Genomic DNA, 19,332 nt, shown 5'->3' with positions numbered 1-19,332 from the left:
CCCTGAATGACTTTTCATGGCTTTAACAGCAGAGCATCTGCTGGAGGCCTGTGGAACAATTTCTTGATAAATTATATAATCAGCACAAAGTAGAGGTAAAATTCTTCCATCTGACTCTGCTTATTCTCTTCACAGTTTTTTTGGAATGAACGTATTTACAATCCAAAATGTATTCCTCACTTTTTTAAACAAACATTAGTCTAAAAACAAACCCCAAGTATGTGACCTGTTAGCAGTACAACTGTTAGTAGAATTTGGCTCATGTAATACAAATTTCTGGAGAAGTCATCGTCCTTGAAGGTGCCATATGGGAATGAAGTTCTCTCCAGTAAAAATGTCTGGTTAAGTGAAACTAGGATCTTAAATTAGAACATTGTCAGGAAGAGAACAGATCTAAATGTGACTGTATGCATATTTGTGCCTATTGTCTAAGGCAGACATTCCCAAATTGTGGTTCAAAGCCAACTTAAAGTGGTACATGATGATGGTAGCTGTTAACTGTGCTTGTATACAAGCACTTATCTGAGCCATGAGGTAAACAGATCCACGCAGAAGGTTTTTGCTGATCAGTTGTGAGTTGCTTCTCTATGTAGCTGCAGCTGCAGCAATCCACTCAGCAGTAAGTGCTCCGTCCCATGTTGCACAGCTCACAGTGCTTGCTTCAGAAAGGTATCAAGCAGCGTTAGGGCAGAAAGAAGCAGGGTTGGTGAGAAAGGGTGGCTTTTTTATGTAGGAGGATGTGACTACAGTCAACGTCACCCTGTTTTATGTTGGTGTGAGGTGGGGTCAGAAGGTAAGTAAGGGATCGGACACGTGACAGAGGCTCTAGTTTGTGAGGTAAGACATGTAGTGCAGTGGTAGATGAAAATGTGGAATTGAGGATCCCACTTTGATGAACGAGACTTTGCGGTAAGAAGGTTGGAGGTGACAGACATGCTTTTTTATACATGTGGACCTGGCCTGGCAAGAAGCTTCTGGTTTTGCATAGATGGTCAGCACCATCTCTGTTGGTGGTAACCAAATAAGCTAAGCTTGGGAACTACTGATCAAAATCACTGGAGAGCATGTGTTCAGAAATTGGCTATCTGCAAAATCCATAAAACTGACAGAGGTCAGAAAACCCAAATTTTACTAGGTAGTAGAAATCTGTATCTGGAAAACCAGAAGCCAGGTTTTCATTATTCCAAGAAATACCGCACAGCTTTCTTCAGAGAATAAATGATACAGTGTGTATCTTGAGCTGAATTTACACATGGCTTGGGAGTACTGGCCGGCGTTAAGCCAGACCTGTTCTAAAGAATGGTGCAAAACTCCTTTTGGCATTTTCATAGAAACTTGTGGAGGAACAGAAGGAAGACAGAGACTCCACTGAATGTCTTTCCTTCTCCTCATGTGTCCTGTTCAATCAACCCAAAATATCTTCTGCTTGCTGGTTGGAAAATGTGCTGAAAGTTAATCTTGTGTCTCAAATATAGTTGGACAAACGGAAGAGACACAATTGCACATTTTTGTCCGGAAATCCTGCTGTCTGCAGCCAAATATTTTGCACTTGTGATGAAAAATGAGCAATTAATGTACAGATGAGAATTCCCAATAGCCAACATAGGAGCAGTTAAGAACATACCCAAGGTTTTGTGTGCTTGCATAGACCAAGACACCTGGTTGTGGTGGTTAAGACAGAGGATGACAGGTCTGAAGACTAATTACTTTTGTCCAGGCTCTAAGTTTCGCCAAACCTTACAGAACAGTAAAAACAAGTTCAGTGTTCTTGGCTAATTTATGATTTAGCATTAGAGACCTCTTATATCTAGCTAAATCCAGATTCTCTGTTGCACTGAATTTATGCTTAGTCTTGCAGAACTGCCTTGTATAAGGCAGAGCTAGTCTGAGTATAAATTAGAGCAATCTAAGATGTGAGCCCTCAGAAGTATAAAACGTGCTCTGGCCGCTCTTTCCAGCTCCTAATGTATCCTGTGCTGGTGTCAAATGGTATCTGTGCAGGATCCAGTAATGCTGGCTGTGTATCAGCTGGGCGCTCCCCCATGGCAGGGGAATTCTTAGCTGACCAGAAATAGGGGCTTTCCAGAACCTTTCTACTAGAAAGCAAACCAGGACCTTGCGTTTTTAGGGCTCTGGATATTTATGTGTTTGTTTATTTTTAAAGAAGAAATATTGCTTTACTTCTCTCTTTTTTTTTTTTTCCAACTGCTTAAGAGTTGTGAAAGTTGTAAATGATAGTATTTATAAGTAACAATATTTGGTCATGGCGGTAATTTTATGAGAAAAGATTGACTTTTTGCCCCTCATTAGACTGATGGACTCTGCAAAATCTAAATACGATGGTCTGTAGCAGCAGAACATAGAAACTTTTGGCTTTGGAATCAAATTTGGCTGAACTGTAGGGCTTCTGTAGCCAAAGTTATGAAAAATTGACCTTTTACTGAATGGAACATTTATCTGTTTTGTTTCTGTGAAACTATTTTTATGAGAATATTTGAGTTATATGCTCTTTTTCTTGATAAATATGTTTAAAATAGTAGCTGTAGAGTAAAAATTGTTGTACTTCAGAGCTTTTATGAGATAACACTTCCAGTGTGAAGTTTGGCCTATGAGATTAAGAGCCAAAAAAAACCAAAAAGAAAAATATTGTAAAAGCATGGCTAGAATTTCATGGTGGCTTACTTTAAAAATAGCACTTTTTTGACGTTGAAAACAAAATCAGAAAAAAAAAATATGCTCTCACTAATTATTGTGTGTAACAGTCTGCAATAGGGCATTGTTTCAGTGTGCATACAGTATTTTTTTTTAAAACCCATCACACACATACACAATAGTTTAGGGAAAATACCAGTCCAAGACAATTCAGCCAGATGTGCAGTGCTAACCAGTTGCAGCAGTGCAATAGCATTCAAATAACAAGATGGAAAATTTAGAATGCGATCTTTAAAAAGAATCCATTTTTTGCCTCCAAACAGGATACCAGTCTAAGACTGTGTTGGCATCACTCAAAGAACAGCAATGCTCAGTATTAGCTTTTGATTTTAAAGTGATTTTTATTTTACTGTTACAAAATCAATCTTTTGTACAACTTTTCATCAGGAGAAGATACTTTTTGTAAAGGAAATAGAATAATGCTCTAAATTGTCCCAGCTTTGTGCTTCATGGTAGCAATTAATGAGTACAGAAAATCACTTAGTACTTTTGAATAACTAGATTTACTTGAAAGATGTGATGATAGCGTTGCTGTCCAAATGTTAAATCTTGTGGTACTAAGTTCTGTTCAGCCACCCTAACATTTTTTCTGTTGCTCAAGGCTGGGCAGCTGTGCACATACTTATTGGGAAAAACAGATCAAAAGCGAAAAGGGTTCATTTAATTTGATGTGAAATGTTGAGCATAGGAAGTTGAATTATATTTGGCTCTATCTAGACTGAGAAAAATCTAAGTCGGACAGAATGATAAATAAAGGACCTAAATCTAATCTGTAATGGCACAGCGTCCATTGGCTTCAATTTTCTCAAACTATGGCTCAGATGAATTTGAGTGTGGGATTTTCAAAACATTCAACATTGTCCTGTATTTAAACAGTTACAATACCTGGTAATGTTGTTTGATTTCAGTGGGAGAATAGATAGACCAACTGAAATCCTTTCCACTTTGTTTCTGAAGCCCATATATAATAAGGAAAGGGCTTTAATTTAATACGTTACCACTTCCTAGTAATTTTTCTGATGTGCAGTAGGGCTCTAATATCTAGCTATGTGGCAAGAAAATCTGTGAATATTCATACTGATTGTGTGATTTTGAAATTAATAACGTGCTGATAATACTGATTAGGATTATTTTATAATATTGCGGCATCAAAAATGTTTGACAGATGCATGCTCAGGTTATTTATATGAGAAACTCAAATGGCTTACAGGAAAAATGGTACATAGATATTGTATTTTAAAGTACTGTTAATTTTAAGAAATGTTAAAATTCCTTTCTCCCTGTGGAATTAAAAACCAGGGTTCTTTAACTTGTTAAGTTTGACTGTGTGTGTTTGTAATCAAGGGGAAACAGAGTACTTCGGAGCAGTGGTAATCAAAGGCCATAATCTCTCATCAACCAAATTGATAACCTTCTATTTGAGCATGTTAGAGTGCGGATGAAGCTAAGCTAAGATTGCAGTGCTTATGAGGACATCCAGATACTATCTGACAAATATTTTTCCATTTTGCAAAAAAGTAAGCATAATTACCTTGCAGAACATATATGAAGTTTAGCTAATTGGGATTTTGTATGCAAACTGGAAGCAGATGGTAACTTTCAGCAATCTATTCCTAGTCAAGCCCAGATACTAAAAATAAGGACATTCCTGTTGGTAAAAATAACCTCAAAATTTGGGCTCCATTTTATACCTTAATAAATGAAACATAATGCCTTATATTTCAGAAGTTATTTTCATACATATATACAAAACACGCACAGATTGAAAAAAAAATTCACCATCTAACTAGACTTTAAATATGCCTTAAGTGATGGAGAATGGTTTCGTCTTAGTGTAAAATACTCTTTATCTATAAATGCTTCTTCTCTGTTTTCAGTCCTGTGTGCTGTGAATCAAACTGTATGGAATTTAACAGAAAATCTACACTAAATTTTCTATAAAATGACCAACATTATTTGTTATAAAGGGAAGCAGCAGACCAGTTCTGACTTTTCCGATTAAACTGGCAAAATGTTAATGAATGTGCACTGGGCAACCATTACTGTATTACTGCAAAGAGATGAAGTGTAGGCACAGGACTTTTGGCTCAAGACATATTTAAATACTTCAGTTAGTTAAATTTGCATGCTTAAGAGACTTTTAGAGCACTGAAAATGGCGGTCTAAAAATAAGTCATATTAATGAATGTATTTTCTTCATGGAGCTTCCCTTCACAAACAATAAAATTTAATATAGGAAGAAAAATGGGTTTTGATTTTAAAGATTAGCTATCACCACTCCTGCATTGTTATATATAGAAAATCTAGCATGTTTAACTTTGGCCAAAATAAATTTATATAAAACCACTGAGGCAGATGTAATTTAATACTATCATTTTATAAAGAAGGTTGCTTTATTTTGGCTGCTGTCATTCTGGATTTGTATCTATCAAGTTTCTGGGTAATGTAGGGTGAGCTGTTCCAAAAAAATACTAAGCAACACTAATTCTGTTTTACTAACAAATACTTGCCTGTCTCCTACTCACTAATTGTCTTACTCTTTTAAGGGGTTTAATCTTACACAGGTTTACTTCTTTAAAGGTCTATGTGAGATTGAAAGGGATTGATCACTGATATGGAACATATTGACAGTGACAGTTATATAGGGACAAATTCTGTCACAATTTACATACTGTCCAGGCCCATCGCATGAGTGAAAATCAGAGCAGTTGGCCCTTGGCCTCTTTGTGAGCAAGGGGACTATTAAAGGTGAAACTCCCTTATCTGTTCTCACTCAGATAATTCTTTAGGTTTCTATTTTTAGAAATCTTTTTATAAGTAAGCAATCCTGTGTTCACTTTCCTTATTCCTTGGATACCTAAATACCTTTGTACATTTAAGCCTTCATGTTCGTGTTATTGATAAATAACATCAAACTGAAACTAACATAAATGATGGGGTGACAGAATCAAATGAGCTGTATTGGGTGGTTCATAATTTATCATGCTGCTGAAGTATCAGGGTATATGTGGCCAAATCTAACACAGTGTTGGATTGTGCTTGGAAACAGTCAGAAAAAATATTCTTTTATCAGTTCTTCAACATTTTTGAAAGACCAAAAATACTCAGTTGAAAATCAAAACCTGAATTTTAAATGTTTCATATTGAAATGTAAACAAGCAGAGAAAAATACAAACTAGTGAAAAGTATCATTTTACTGAAAACCCACTTTTTCCATTAAAAATCCCAAACAAGGTAACATGATGCAGAGCTATTGATGAGTTCTTATTACAAGAAATCTCTCCATCAAGAGTAACTACACATAAGGCAACTAATAATAAAAAAATCACAAGCCTTCTTTGTCAGACTAAATTATATCTCCACTAATATGATTTCCCAGATTAGACTTTCTGCATGCTGGATAGGAAATCTTGTGGCTCAAAGATAAAACAGATTTAAGTAGTAGTAATTTCTTTCTTTGTAACCTAAGATTGACTTGCTCCTTATCAGGGAGAACCTTAAATTGTTTCAAACAAAAAGCAGAGGTAGTTAGGAGAGCTCTTAGATCAAAGGCTAGCCTAGGTCTGCACATGGGGGCCAGTTGCCTGGTAGACAAACCAGTATGCGCTGCCTTCTGCAATAGGATACACTCTGAGCAGACTTTAGAGTTAAGCCTCTGAAAAGGAACAGCCTGAAAAAAATACATTTTGTACATTTTTAGTTTTAGATGTATCCATATGCTCCAACTAAAGGTGTCTAAAACCTAAGAGTTCAGTTTTGAAATCCTTGAGAGACAGCAGCTTCCTTAAACAGATTATTACTTCACATAAATTTCTTTATGCTTATCAGGCGAGTGAATTGTATGCACTGAGATTCTACTCCTAATGATGTTGCTTTGTACTGTTTTAATTATGGATAGTCCCATGTAATGTATCTTTTTTTATTGGATAAACAACAAAAAAACCTTGCTATATCATGTAACTCACTGATACTAAACATCTCCCATGGAAGCACAGCCAACCTGGCATGTGTACTTGCCAACAGCTATAAAAGTACTGTTTGCATTTGTATGTATCATATTGGGTCTGGCATTCAAAAGCTGCAATATTTAGTGTTTCTTGAGAGATCACCAGGGAGACTTGAAGGTTTAACTCACCTACCAGCTACTACTGCTGTCACGTTACACTCATCCCTCTCCCGTGTTCAGAGGCAGGACAGACCAATTGTACAAAATAGCTCAGGGTATTGCTAGACTAACGTCAGATACTTGAGTTTCCATCCCACCTTCCCTGCTTATTATTGCTCATTTTTACAGACCTCACTACAGTCAGCAGAAGGGAGCAGTTTGCTTCAACCATGTCCCTGCAAAGCAGGCTTAAACAAAGGGACTTTGCACAGGAGGGGCTGATGTGTGGTCACATAATCTTTCTTGTTGACTGTGGTGTCAGGACGGTAACCTCAGTGAAAGAGGTGGAAAGTAGTGCTGAACTGATTGAGGTTGCATTACCATATGTCTGTGTCAACACTAATTAACACACATTTTACGTGGCTCATTTGCCACATAAAAATAGCAAAAAATACAGTGACATTTTCTCTAAGGTAGTCTTAAGAAAAGCTTAAAGTCTGCCTGTGTCCTTTCTTACCAACCAAGACAGACTGAAAAAGATTCAGGGAAAAACCACATGGATGATCAAAGGTACAGAATGACCTTTGTAAAAGTAACCTGGGACTCTTTGGAAAGAGGCACTTGGAGGAAGGGACAGAGGTCCATAAAATGATGAATGTAACTGATGGAGTGGATAGGAATCAATTGTTCATTGCCCCTCACATTTATAAGAGCCAGAAGGTATTAAATGAAGCTAGTCAGGTGAATGTTAATAATCCACAAAAGGAGACCTGACAGGTTGTAAAAGTCCTTGTTACTGGATGTTCTACATGTTAAATTTTGAATGAGTTAAAAGGGAGTCTGGACAAGTTCATATATAAGAAAGCCACTTTTGGTAACTTAAGTGTGCAGAGTTCACATTCATCTCAGGAAGCTCTTTATTAAAAAATAACGTCTGGGGAAATATCATCTATACTTGGCCTTTGGTCCATACTAAGCGCCCACTTTCAGGTACAAGATACAGAACTAGAAGTGGCATTGGTTTGACCCACAAAGGCTGCTTTTATGTTAATATATTCTAGAATTTTATTCTGAGCCAAGTCTTTTAATGAATTTTAGTTAGCTGACAGCCCCTTACTCATGGGCATTATAATGCACTTCCTTTGCTGGCTAGGGTTTTTTTGTTGGGGGGGCAAGATCAAAGGAAACATTTCCTGATGTTTGAGCTTTACTTTTTTTAAATTACTCCATTAAATATATCACTTTGCTTATTTAATAGTGTAGATGACAGTTTAGGACTTACTGTCTGCATGATAGTTATTCACAAAAGATGACCTGGTCTAGCCAGTCCTGTTGGAACAACCTCCTGGAACAATAATACAGAAATTTGGAGGGCAGTAGCATGTGTGGATCGTAGAACAGTTGGAAATTTTTGATTCATCTGATTAAGTCATTTTTTTCTAGAGTCATAACGCTACTGTTCAGACCCATTTTTAGTTTGATTATAGTATCTTTTTGTTCCACTTTTCATTACCATCATCTTAAAAGGATTTTAAACCCACCCTGCAAAGGTTTCTCTAAGACCATATTCTTTAGAGAAATAAGCCACAATACTGGAAGTAGGGAGGTTTTTGAATTCTCATTTCAGCTTTGTGACTGATTCACATGACTTTGAACAAATCATGTAAATATCTGTGCTGTCTCTAAATTGAAGATAACAGCAGCCTTATAGGAATGCTTTTAAAGTAAAGTATGTAAAATTCTGTGAAGACTTAAATTATGATTTATTAGTGTTTTTGAAATACTGCTTTAGGGATGGAAAAAACATGCTAATGAGTCTTGGGTGCGTAGAACTAGTTGTGTTTTGTGGTTGGCTCGAAGTGATCTCTTGTACGGATCAGAATACGTGGGATGGAAATGTAGTCTATGTGCAGATGGCGTTTATTCTTTCTGCATATTTCTCATGGTGCTTCACAAAGAACAAATGTTTGCTTTCACCTAGCCGTACAGGAAAGCCTGTTTAGAGCTCCTGCAGAACTCAGTAGGGGCAACACTGTTCCTTTTATATGCATAACATTTGTACTTTGAGCCCTACTAAGGAGTGGCTGGCCCCCTCTGACCTACCTGCCTGGCAGGGGATGCTGTGGTGTAGCCTGGGGTGCGGTACCCCTAAATGTGGCTGTGAGAATGCTCTGAGTTACGTCTCTGCAAGAACTGCAGTGCAGCCAGGAGGAAGAAGGTGATGCACGTGTAGGTATCGTTCAGACTTACATTTGATACGTTGCCAAACTGTGCAGTGAAATCTGGGATCGGAGTTCTGTATTTTTACAGGCGAGACATACTCTACAGAGAGATAGAAATAACAGATGATTCAAACAGCCCCTGCCCTAAAGAGCTTCTGAGCGTTGCAAGTTGAATGGAAACAAGGCATTGGCCTGAGATAGGCAAAAGTTATTTCCTTTTATTACATGGTTCTAGCAAATTTTTTCCTCAGAGATATTTTCTGTGGAAGCCTGAAGTCAGAGAACTTGTGTAGCAAAATGTGTTTTTTTCAGTTTCTAGTAATGAAGTCAGACATATTTATAGCATTATCATCTAAGAATCCCAAGTAGCAATTACTAATTACAAAGAGGGGGAAGATACTCCTCATTTTACTGAGGAAATGGAGCCATGAGAAATTAAAGGGACTTTCCCTGAATCACAAGAATCTTAATGTGGAGCTAGAAATTGAGCCCAGACCTCCCGACATTCGGATCACTATTTCAGTCATATGATCATCCTTTTCCAAGTATCAAGTATGTACACAAGGGTCTCCAGTTTAGTCTTCATATTAGTTTCCAGTGCTACAATTCAGTTCGTCTGAACTTTGGCCTTTCACTCGTTTTAGCAAAATGGCAAACATTTGCCCATTTGTCTCAATAGTAAGTAGAAACTGTTTTCTATACAGATGATCATTTCCTCTCCATTCACATGCTTCTCATCCTAGTATTAGAAGGCCAGCCTGTGTCAGCAAGGGCCTGTTTAAATTAGAAACCAAATAATGTTTCAGGGATGCCTTGGGCTGTCTTGTGGAGAGGGCTCTTCTCAACCCTTGCCAGTTACTACTTGGTGGTCCTGCCAATCCTTGCTAAGTTTCAAAACAAAAGTTGCTCAAGCTCGAACAGCGCTGTTAGCCCAGCATACGCAGCTGGACAGCTGGTGAGCTGGGACGAAGCAAGGCCCAACGCTTAACCAGGCACAATTCACCAGACCATGTAAAGGGACAGGGGAGTGGCACTGTCCTAATTATTAACATTCCTCCTCTGCAAGACTTCTCCTGATATTTATTTAATAAGCCCAGGCTCATAAAGTCTAAACGATTTAAGCAGTCAAGTGGTAGCTGATGTGAACATGGAGATGAAATGCAACCAGACTAAGTGAAGGGTGAAATGCTTAATTTCTGACTTTGCAAAGCTTTATCTGGCAATTGCAGGTGCAAGGCAGCTGTGCCCAAGTGGAATATACATTGTGAGTACCTCAGGAGCCACAACTCCTGTTAAAGTGTGCATGACCAGTGTGCTGACGTGGTCTTCTCAGCCAGTGTGGAGAAGTTTGTTGCTGCCAGCGAGTAATATTCATGAACTCCAGTCTGATGTCTCCTGCCAGTGGCTACGAAAATCAGGGATGTGGTATTGCTGGGTTCTCAGAGGGGCGAAAGGCAGGTTCAGCAGAACAGGCTGAAACATGCTGGCATTTCCACATCCCAGCAACAGATGTTTGTAAATAGGCACGCCTTCACATACAGAAAGGAGCAAGCATCTACTGTGTGTGGTGGTTTGTTCTTTTCTGTGGAGCTGTTGCTGAGTATTTTAGCATTAAATGGGAACAAAAAGCATCATTACATTCATGAGCATTTCATTCAGAATTATTTCCAACTTGTAGTGGAGCAGGGACACACGGTGACTGGATGTTAAACTTTCAGTGATAGGATGAAGGGGTCTAAGGTTCAAACTGGAAATGGGACTGCTTGGAGTGGACATGGGACAAGGGAGGAAAAACAAATTTTGATGAACCTGACCTTCAGCAAAAGTCAGGCACTGTGAGATGGCTTTTGTTAGAAAGAACACCAAAATGTGTGATGTTCCTATACCCTCTCAAGAAAAATAAAAGCAGCATTATCTCTATTTCAGCTCATTTTTAAAATACACAAAGTAAAGGCAGTATAGAAAAGGAGAGTATTTTTGCTGATTGTACCTTCTATGTTCTCTCATTAATGGTCTTTTTCTTGTGAGTGGTCATTTACCATATTTGATTCAAAGAGATCCAGTCTGCATAGTTTTAGAGTAACTTTGTTAATGTTCTTTCGATAACTTCTGCTTATCAGCCTAAGGCTTATTGGCCATATCTGCATTGTGAGCTGAGTAAACTGGTTGGTTGTGCATTTGCAAACAGTTCAGCCTGATTACATCGATCTAAGCACCAATTTTACAACTTTGTCTGTAGTGCCTTACAGAAATTGAACCAGCAAGGAGGCAGGCACCCTGCACATACCTCTCTCTTAGCATGGTGATTTACTGCCTCTGCCTGCTGCCTTTTACAGCTGTGTGCTGGCTAATGTCCCTGCCTTGCTGGTTAGCTTGTTACAGTCCTGTGATGCTGCATCCTTAGCGTGGAATCTGAATCTGACTTTGCCACCAGACTGAAAAACGGACTGTGGCTTTTCTAAAGTTCTTTTCTCATCTTCCCTGTGGTTACCTTGTACTTAGAAAAACAAACTGGTAGGGGTCATAGTAGGTGGACACGGATGCTTTCCTTTTGACTGACTTCTTTTTGACTACTCTATGTTCTTTGACCACTCTCCAAGGCTTCTCTTGTGTTTTGTTTTGACTTGGCCTGATGGCTGAAAGCTTTACTGTAAATTATTATTTTTGACAGTTATGATAGTGATATTCCACCCTCCCATAGTATCCTTTGACCTGCACATATCAGAATGCACAAAGATATGCCTAAAATGTCACAAAAGAATGCAAATCACATATAGTTACAAATTAGTTCAGATAAACAATGTAAGCAGATTACAGGCTCTCAAGGAGAAATGACAAGCACCACTGATTAGAATATTTACAGTGAGAAAGGGTTTCGGAGTTGGATTCAATACATAATTTCTGATTATGGAGTCAGTGCATTAAAACAGTATAAAGTAACAACTTGCCATTTTTCTGTAAGCTACCAAGATGGATATACAGATGGATTCAACTAATAAATCAACAAAATACTGGCTATTGGGTTGGAAGGGTGTGAAGTGAATGAGGAAGGTGAGAGGAGGACAGCAACAAGAGTTAGGCACCTAAACAAGAATACTCTGAAAAGCATCTGGCTATGGTGGGCCCAGTGGAGGCTGAATAGTTGATTCTTTTTTGCTTCAGAACAAAAGAAAAAAGGGGCCATGTGGCATCCTGGTTGACACCAACTTACACTACTTGGGGTGTCAGAGACAATGGTTTCAGAGCTCTATCATTATCTCCTTTGTTTTTTCACTAGTTCATACTCAAGCAGCTTAAAAGTATCATCTTTAATCTTAGCTGAAGGTTCACATGTTAACGTTTTTTTCAGGTGGAACTTGCAGAAATTTGCACAAAGAGCGAACGTTATATTGGCACAGAAGGTGGAGGAATGGACCAGTCAATCTCTTTTCTGGCAGAAGAAGGAACTGTATGTGGATCTTTGTAATCTAAACTAGCAATGTAATAATAATTGATGTAAACAAAAAATATCTTTTTGTGTATCTAGCAGAAAGACAAGAAACTGAAATACCTTAGTAAGTAGTATAAACACCATTGGTATGCAAATGAAACAGGAATTATATGTATAAACTTGTGTACAATCAAGCATGACAAGTGTGAAGGAATAAGATGATGAAAATGAGAAGTGGCAAGAAGGAGGAAAGAAAAGATGTGGGGAAAGATGTACTCTAGAAGAGCACCAGGTTCCACACTGCTTGGCTAATTCAGCGCTGAACTTAGAATGTTTCCCATATAATGAAATCTGAATGGTCGGTATGCCTTGTATTCAGTGCAAATGGGATAATTATTGCAAAAATGCTTTCTTGAAACTTCTTATAACCAAACAGTTCTAGGAAGTTTTGCCAGGTCCAGTTACAAAGACAATGGAGATTTTTTTCCCCAGTTTTGCTAATTCCAGACAATTCTGTGGCTGGATTCTGATGTAGAAGGCATTTAGCTGTCTTAAACGTGGTGACAGAAGGTGGACTAGCAATGATAAACAGGACCTGCCAAGTTATGCATGAGTGCTTGCAGTGGAATTTACACTGGAGTTCATCCACTGTCCCAGAGGGTGCACAGGACTGCAACTGTTCCAGCCTAAAACCTGTCAAAATACTTATATTGAAATTAATGTAGTGTTTCATGACAACCCTTACTTTCCTTGTGATTGTGGTATTATATCTTTACAGCTTTTGTTCTTTACTGCTATATCTTGGATGAGCTTATACAGAAAATAAGCTATTTCCTAGAATTACACCAAATGTTTAATTCCATCATGAGACAGAAATATTTTCAATTTCGCATCACGTGTACCTACTCTACACCCTTCCTTCACACTTTAAACTGTTAGTAGTAAACACACAGCTACGTGAATGTTGAAGGAAGCAGCATATTCTCCTGGCATACACACAGATGATTATATAAGTGGAGGCTTTTCTGGTATACAGAGATGGTGATCAAAAAGGCAAAGAAAATGTTAGAAAAGAAATTGTGAACAAGCCAGAAAATATCCTTGCTTCAGTGCACTTGCAGCTGAATGCAGTTCTGGCCTCCCATCTCAAAAAAAATATACTTGAATGAGAAAAGTACAGTAAAGGACACAGAGGTTGATCAAAGCTATTTTTTTATATGAGCATTGACTGAATAATTTAAAACTTTTCAGCTTGGAAAACAAGTATCTTTGAGGGTGATATTTTGAAGCTCTGTAAAACCCCAGAATGGGTAAAGAGAAGGTATATTGAGAATTCAATGTTTGTCATGACCAAAAAACTAATAGAAACACAATGACATTAGCAAGCAGCTTGTTCAAAACAAACAAGGAAGTTGGTTTTTTTTTTCCAAAACATTAATTGTTAAATTGAGAAATACCATACATTGTGGAAAGCAAAAGTTTAAAAAGGGTTCAAAAAAGACCACCTTGGACACATTGATAGAGTATTAGCCTATTTGTAGCTATTAAATGTAATAGTCTGATGTTTCTTCCAGTGTAAGTGTAACTGCTGTAATCTTTGTTTATGGGAAGCTGGAAAAATATACCCGAAAAAAAGATTGCTTTGTATATGTCCTATTTTTATATTCCCCCTAAATATCCATTTATGGCTACTGTCAGAAACAGGACACTGGACCAGCTTAGTGGTAAATTCTGATCTAATGTAGCAGTTCTTCAAGGGTATATTTAAATGTAAGCAAGCTTGTCTGTCTTGATAGTAATTTTGTGACGTGGTCCAGAATCTCAATGGCAGGGAGTAACACACATGCTGTACATAATGTACAAGCAGATTTGTCATTGTTTATTTAGCACTCTAGCTGCTCAAGGAACTCTCTGGGGGTGAACAATGCCAAAACCAGTAAGATGTCTCTGCTTGCAGAGTTGCAGTATATTCTAAGAAGCCAAAGCAGGGCACATGATTTACAACTTATCCCAATGAAAAAACAGATGTGAATTTAATCTCTTGATTACATTACATCCTGAATTATTTAATTAATGGATGCCTAGCTTATTCCATGAAAAGGTCACAAATGTTGGGAACATCTTACACAGCCTGTGTAAGGCATCTGTGAGGCAAGGCAGTCTCTTATGTCAGAAGGGAGGAGACAGTAACTACATTTTTATATATAGTTTTATTTCACTTCTCTGTTTGTCTGTATGCAACGTGATCACTGTCTCCAGTCAGTCCTAAAATTTTGTTGCTATTCTGTACCTCAGTGAACAAATCTTGATTTAGTGGAAAATCAGAAAACTAAAGGGGAGATGGACGCTGGGGAAGGGGAAGGGAATGCGAAGCCCCTTGTTTCTAGTGGCACGCACATTAGCTTCAGCCAGGCCTGGTACTTTTCTGTAGATCAAAGAAAAACTGTTGTCTTAAACAGGCAAGAAAAATAGGTTGGGTGGGGTTCTGTGAAATGCTGAAAAAACCCAAAGACTTAATGGAAACGTTTTAAAATCCAGCTACAAGGGCAAGGTTTGAAATATATGTGTAACTTGGCCAATGAGGTTAAACCTCTTTTCTCACTGTTTCATGTCAGTTTTCTTTCCTTAACTGTCCTTGGATTTTCAAGAGAAAAAACATGCAAATTTGCATTTGATTTATAGAACTAAGTGCACTGTTAGCTAGTAGTAAATTAAAACTAACCATTCATTTTTCTTTCAATAGGCCAAGTTGATAGAGTTCAGCCCTCTGAGGGCAACTGATGTTAGACTTCCAAGTGGAGCAGCGTTTGTTATTGCTAACAGTTGTGTTGAAATGAATAAAGCAGCAACTTCTCATTACAATATTAGGGTAATGGAGTGTCGTCTGGCTACAAAGGTAACGTATGGCTTATGTCAAACTCTAATGAAACCTTCATCTAAATATGTGCTGTTTTCCACTTCTGACCAACTGTGTCTTTAACACCTGGCTAGGTGCTACTTTAAGTAGCATTTTTCTTTCCAGAACCAGACACCTCCATCTCTGCAGAAACAACTCCTGCTGAGTTTAATGGAAGTGCAAGGACTGTGCCCTTATATAGCAGATTATGTGATTTAGTTCAATTTATTTTGAATTATATTTCGATGAAGGAAATAAGTCTTATTTTTCAGCAAAAAGTATTCTCAGTTAATAAGATAGACTGTTTCTAATTAAGGCTGAATAGTGACAAATAATGGAAAGCAACCAGTGTGGTCACATGTTTATATGTATATAGGGCAATAGATGTGTATTTTCTAGGATTTAGAGGACATCAAAGCCACTTATTGGAGGCCTGGAAGTAATATTGGAGATGCTGAATAGCAGCATGTATGTCAGTGTAAAGTTTAAAAACAGGCTTGAATTCAAAACCCAACATATAGGTTGTGCTGCCAGTTTACAGCTTGCAATTATCTCTAAAATGTATGGAATTTGAACATGAAAAAAAATCTAAGTTCCACTTTAATATGGGATTTTGTAGACCATACATTTACGAATATGTAAATGTAAGGTTTGATTTGAGTTTGTTATAGGAATACAGTGGATTTTTATTTGATTAGATTAAGTGAGGAATAAGCATAAAAATTTCACTGCAATTATACCCAACATAGTGTGCTGTGTGAAAGAACAGAATTTGGGTCACAAAGTCTAGATGAGAGTTTTAAAAACTGCAGCATCTGACTACTTGCCACAAAACATTTGGCCAAAATCTGAGCAATACTCGAAAGTGCTTTGCGCATCTGCATCATAATTCTATGAAAAATTACCGTAACTAATGCTAAAAAAAAAAGAGTTTAAGAGATGATCAGATGCTGATAAAATATAATATAAAATACTGTGTTGAGATACTTTTTGAGGAGGGAAGCTAAACTTCAAATGACTTTTTAAATGGGCTTTAAACTTAAGTATAAAGAACAGAGCTTCATTTAAGGTGTATATAAGATACAGTAAAAATAATAGCACCAAGGACCATAATTAAAGCTGTTGTCACTGCAGTCAAAAAGATTCTTATGCCATTGAGTAAATCAAGATAAGGACCTGTCTGTGTGTTGGTTCTGGTATAACTGATAAACCTCCAATTCAGGATAGTTAATTGACTAAGTATGTATTTTAGGAAGAGCTTCTTTTGGAAATTGTTTTTGCATGAGAAACAAGAAAGCCTTCACAGATGATCTGTTCTAAAAGGCAAACTACAACGGGTATGTTAAGTTGTAAGACCTTTTGAAGCATTGTTCCATGTACCAGATTTTCTGAATTGAATCACAGTTTTCTAAATTGCTTTCTAAATTGGTCCTGTGCAGTAAAATGAAAAGGTGGTAAGAAAAGATTATTTGTTAGCTATGATGCAATCTCTAAAAAGGTACCTTTAGCAGATGCTTGATTTTAAGGAGTCTAACAACATACACCTGTCTATTTTTAAACATATGCTACCCAGATGGAAAGTTGCACACACTATAAAAATACGTTGAGCCAGGAAAAGACTGTCTTTAGGAACAGGTCACAGTGGGGTGAAGGAGGGCAGGTATCTAAGTGGAAGCAGGGAAGTCTTTTAAGCACCATTAAGCTAATGGAACTACGAAATAACATGCTGGGCCTCGCAATAATGCGTTAAAATAAATTCTTGTTGGTAAATGCCTTAGGATAGGCTTTCCCCCCCCCCCCCTTCTGCTTTAGGTCATTCTAGAATTTCATACTGTTTGCAGAAAGCTCCACAATGTACCTGTGCTGGCATTAGTGTAGAACATTTTGATGTCAGTCTGTCCTACAGCAAGTGAGCTCCTGACCATCCGCACAAAATTATCTTTCTCAGGTTCTGTTCCTTTCCCTTCCCTTCTGGACAGTCATTCGTTTGCTTGTTATTTTTTTTCTTTCTCTATTCTTGTTGTAGCCTCTGATTGCTTTCCTGTACTCTATTAAACAGTATGATTAAAGACTCTCATGTTCGGCAGAACGCTCGCAATTCCGAAGGAAATTGACTTGTACTTTATACTTCAGAAAAATCACACAGTAGGTGCTGCAGGATGAATATGCACATTAGTGAATGCTGTGCTCTCCCCTGCTTCACCGTGTGTGGTTCGCTTCACTGTCAGCTATAGAGTAGTGCCAAGAATGTCTGCAACTGGAATGCCATATAGTTAATCAACTAATGTTTGTTAAATGTTGAAAGATGCTCAGATGACATTATAAAAATGTAAAGTGTAAGAAAGTGACATTGCTATGTAAAGGCTAAGTATTCCTATACTTACTCCTAGTCAGACTTTCTTTTATTTATATTTGTCCCATCATTTACTAAGTATGTTTTCCTCTCAGTTACTTTCAGTTCTCCAGAGTGCCTGTGTTGAACAATAAGGGACAATAAAGCCTACAGATGCTATATCCTCGCAGTTAAGAGCCAGCTGCATGATGTCTACATCTTTAATCCATCTAGTCAGAGATCATCAAGAAAATATCCAACTGTGGGATCAGTATTGGGATTACTTTTGTACATTAAATAGATGGGATTTTTTCCCATTTCTGTTCTGTGTCCATTACAATTTGAGCTGCTGCGGCTAGACTGTTTTCAAAAACCATTTCTGTTTGCCCATAACATTTTTCCCAGTGCTGTTAGAATTGAAACTTTGCTATAAGCAGTATAGACCTTTCCAACAAAGCCCTGCCTGCTGGCCTGGTGGGGTCAGTTTCCATTTGGAACATTTGACCTGTAAAACCCCAGCGTAGTTAGCTCATCTAAAATACAGCGTCTAGAAATGGGAACAGATGTGACACTACACATGACATATTTCTACAGGGGATTATTTATTTAAAAAGGGAGTAGAAAATTTGTTGTTGTCTTATAGAACATTTCTTTCGGTAAATTCTTAGTTCTGTTTAACTTCTGGTAATAAAGTCTAGGGGATGCTGAACATTAGGATTAATATATGAGGAGAAACATTTCCATTCATTGAAGCAGATTCAAGAACACGTCACAAACATGCACCAACATAAGAGATATTGAGTATTTAAGTATAAAAATGAAGCAATAATTGTTATTCTAACTTATCAATAAGATAAAACACAATTAGATAAAGGCTGTGGGGTTCTAGGTACTCAAAGCCTTTGAAAAGCAGGCCAGAAATGACTTAATCGGTCTTTTATAAGAAAATTTTCTCACCCTTGTTTCTGCATTAGCCACTAGACAGTGCTGCTTCTTTCTCTACCACTGAACATTCAAAACTGTGTTTTAGATGGCGACAGTCGTATGATTAGGATTTTGATTAGATTTTGTTTGTTCTGCTCTACTAAGCCTCACATAAATCTTAGCAAGTCACTAGATGGCACCAAAAGTAGTTAATTTTTATATACTGTACTAAAGCAAAACTGCAAGAGCCCCTGCAAAAGCACTGTTGGAGGAGAGCAGGAGGGTGAGATCTATAGCAGATAGTTGGGCAGGAGATCTTCTGCTTAAATTCATGCTGTAACTTTGCACAAAGCAACGACAATACTTTTCAGACATGTATGTAAATCCCTTGATTTTTTTTAACCCAGGAAGTTAAATGGCTTTGCTGAATTGAGACATAAATGATTTCAGACCAATCTCACGCAAAAACAGTGTTTATTGAAAAGAATAACAAAACACAGTGGTTGAAATCTTGGCCCTGTTGATGAGAGGTTTTAATGCCGATTTGAATAGGGAAAGGATTTCATTCCCTGGTCTTGCTGCACTGGTTTAAACTCTCTGCAAACATACAGCCTGATCTGGCATACTTGGAAGCTTTTATCTCAATTTAAATGGTGCAGAAGTGGAGGTATGTCATGTGCTTATGAACACCATAAAACAACATTGGCATGT

The 19,332-nt window shown here is 37.6% G+C and overlaps 1 protein-coding gene across 1 annotated transcript in view; it reads left to right on the top strand.

Moving 5' to 3' along the window:
• GALK2 (galactokinase 2) overlaps positions 1 to 19,332 on the top strand; it is a 50,085-nt gene that overhangs the window by 13,606 nt on the left and 17,147 nt on the right. Inside the window, exons 6-7 of the mRNA XM_074880900.1 lie at positions 12,389 to 12,487; positions 15,213 to 15,365. Coding sequence (XP_074737001.1) covers positions 12,389 to 12,487; positions 15,213 to 15,365 — 252 coding nt within the window. The remainder of the gene's footprint in view (positions 1 to 12,388; positions 12,488 to 15,212; positions 15,366 to 19,332) is intronic.

This window comes from Strix uralensis, chromosome 11 (genome assembly GCF_047716275.1).
Source record: "Strix uralensis isolate ZFMK-TIS-50842 chromosome 11, bStrUra1, whole genome shotgun sequence".
NCBI lineage: Eukaryota > Metazoa > Chordata > Aves > Strigiformes > Strigidae > Strix > Strix uralensis.
This window is presented reverse-complemented; position numbering and strand designations above follow the sequence as displayed.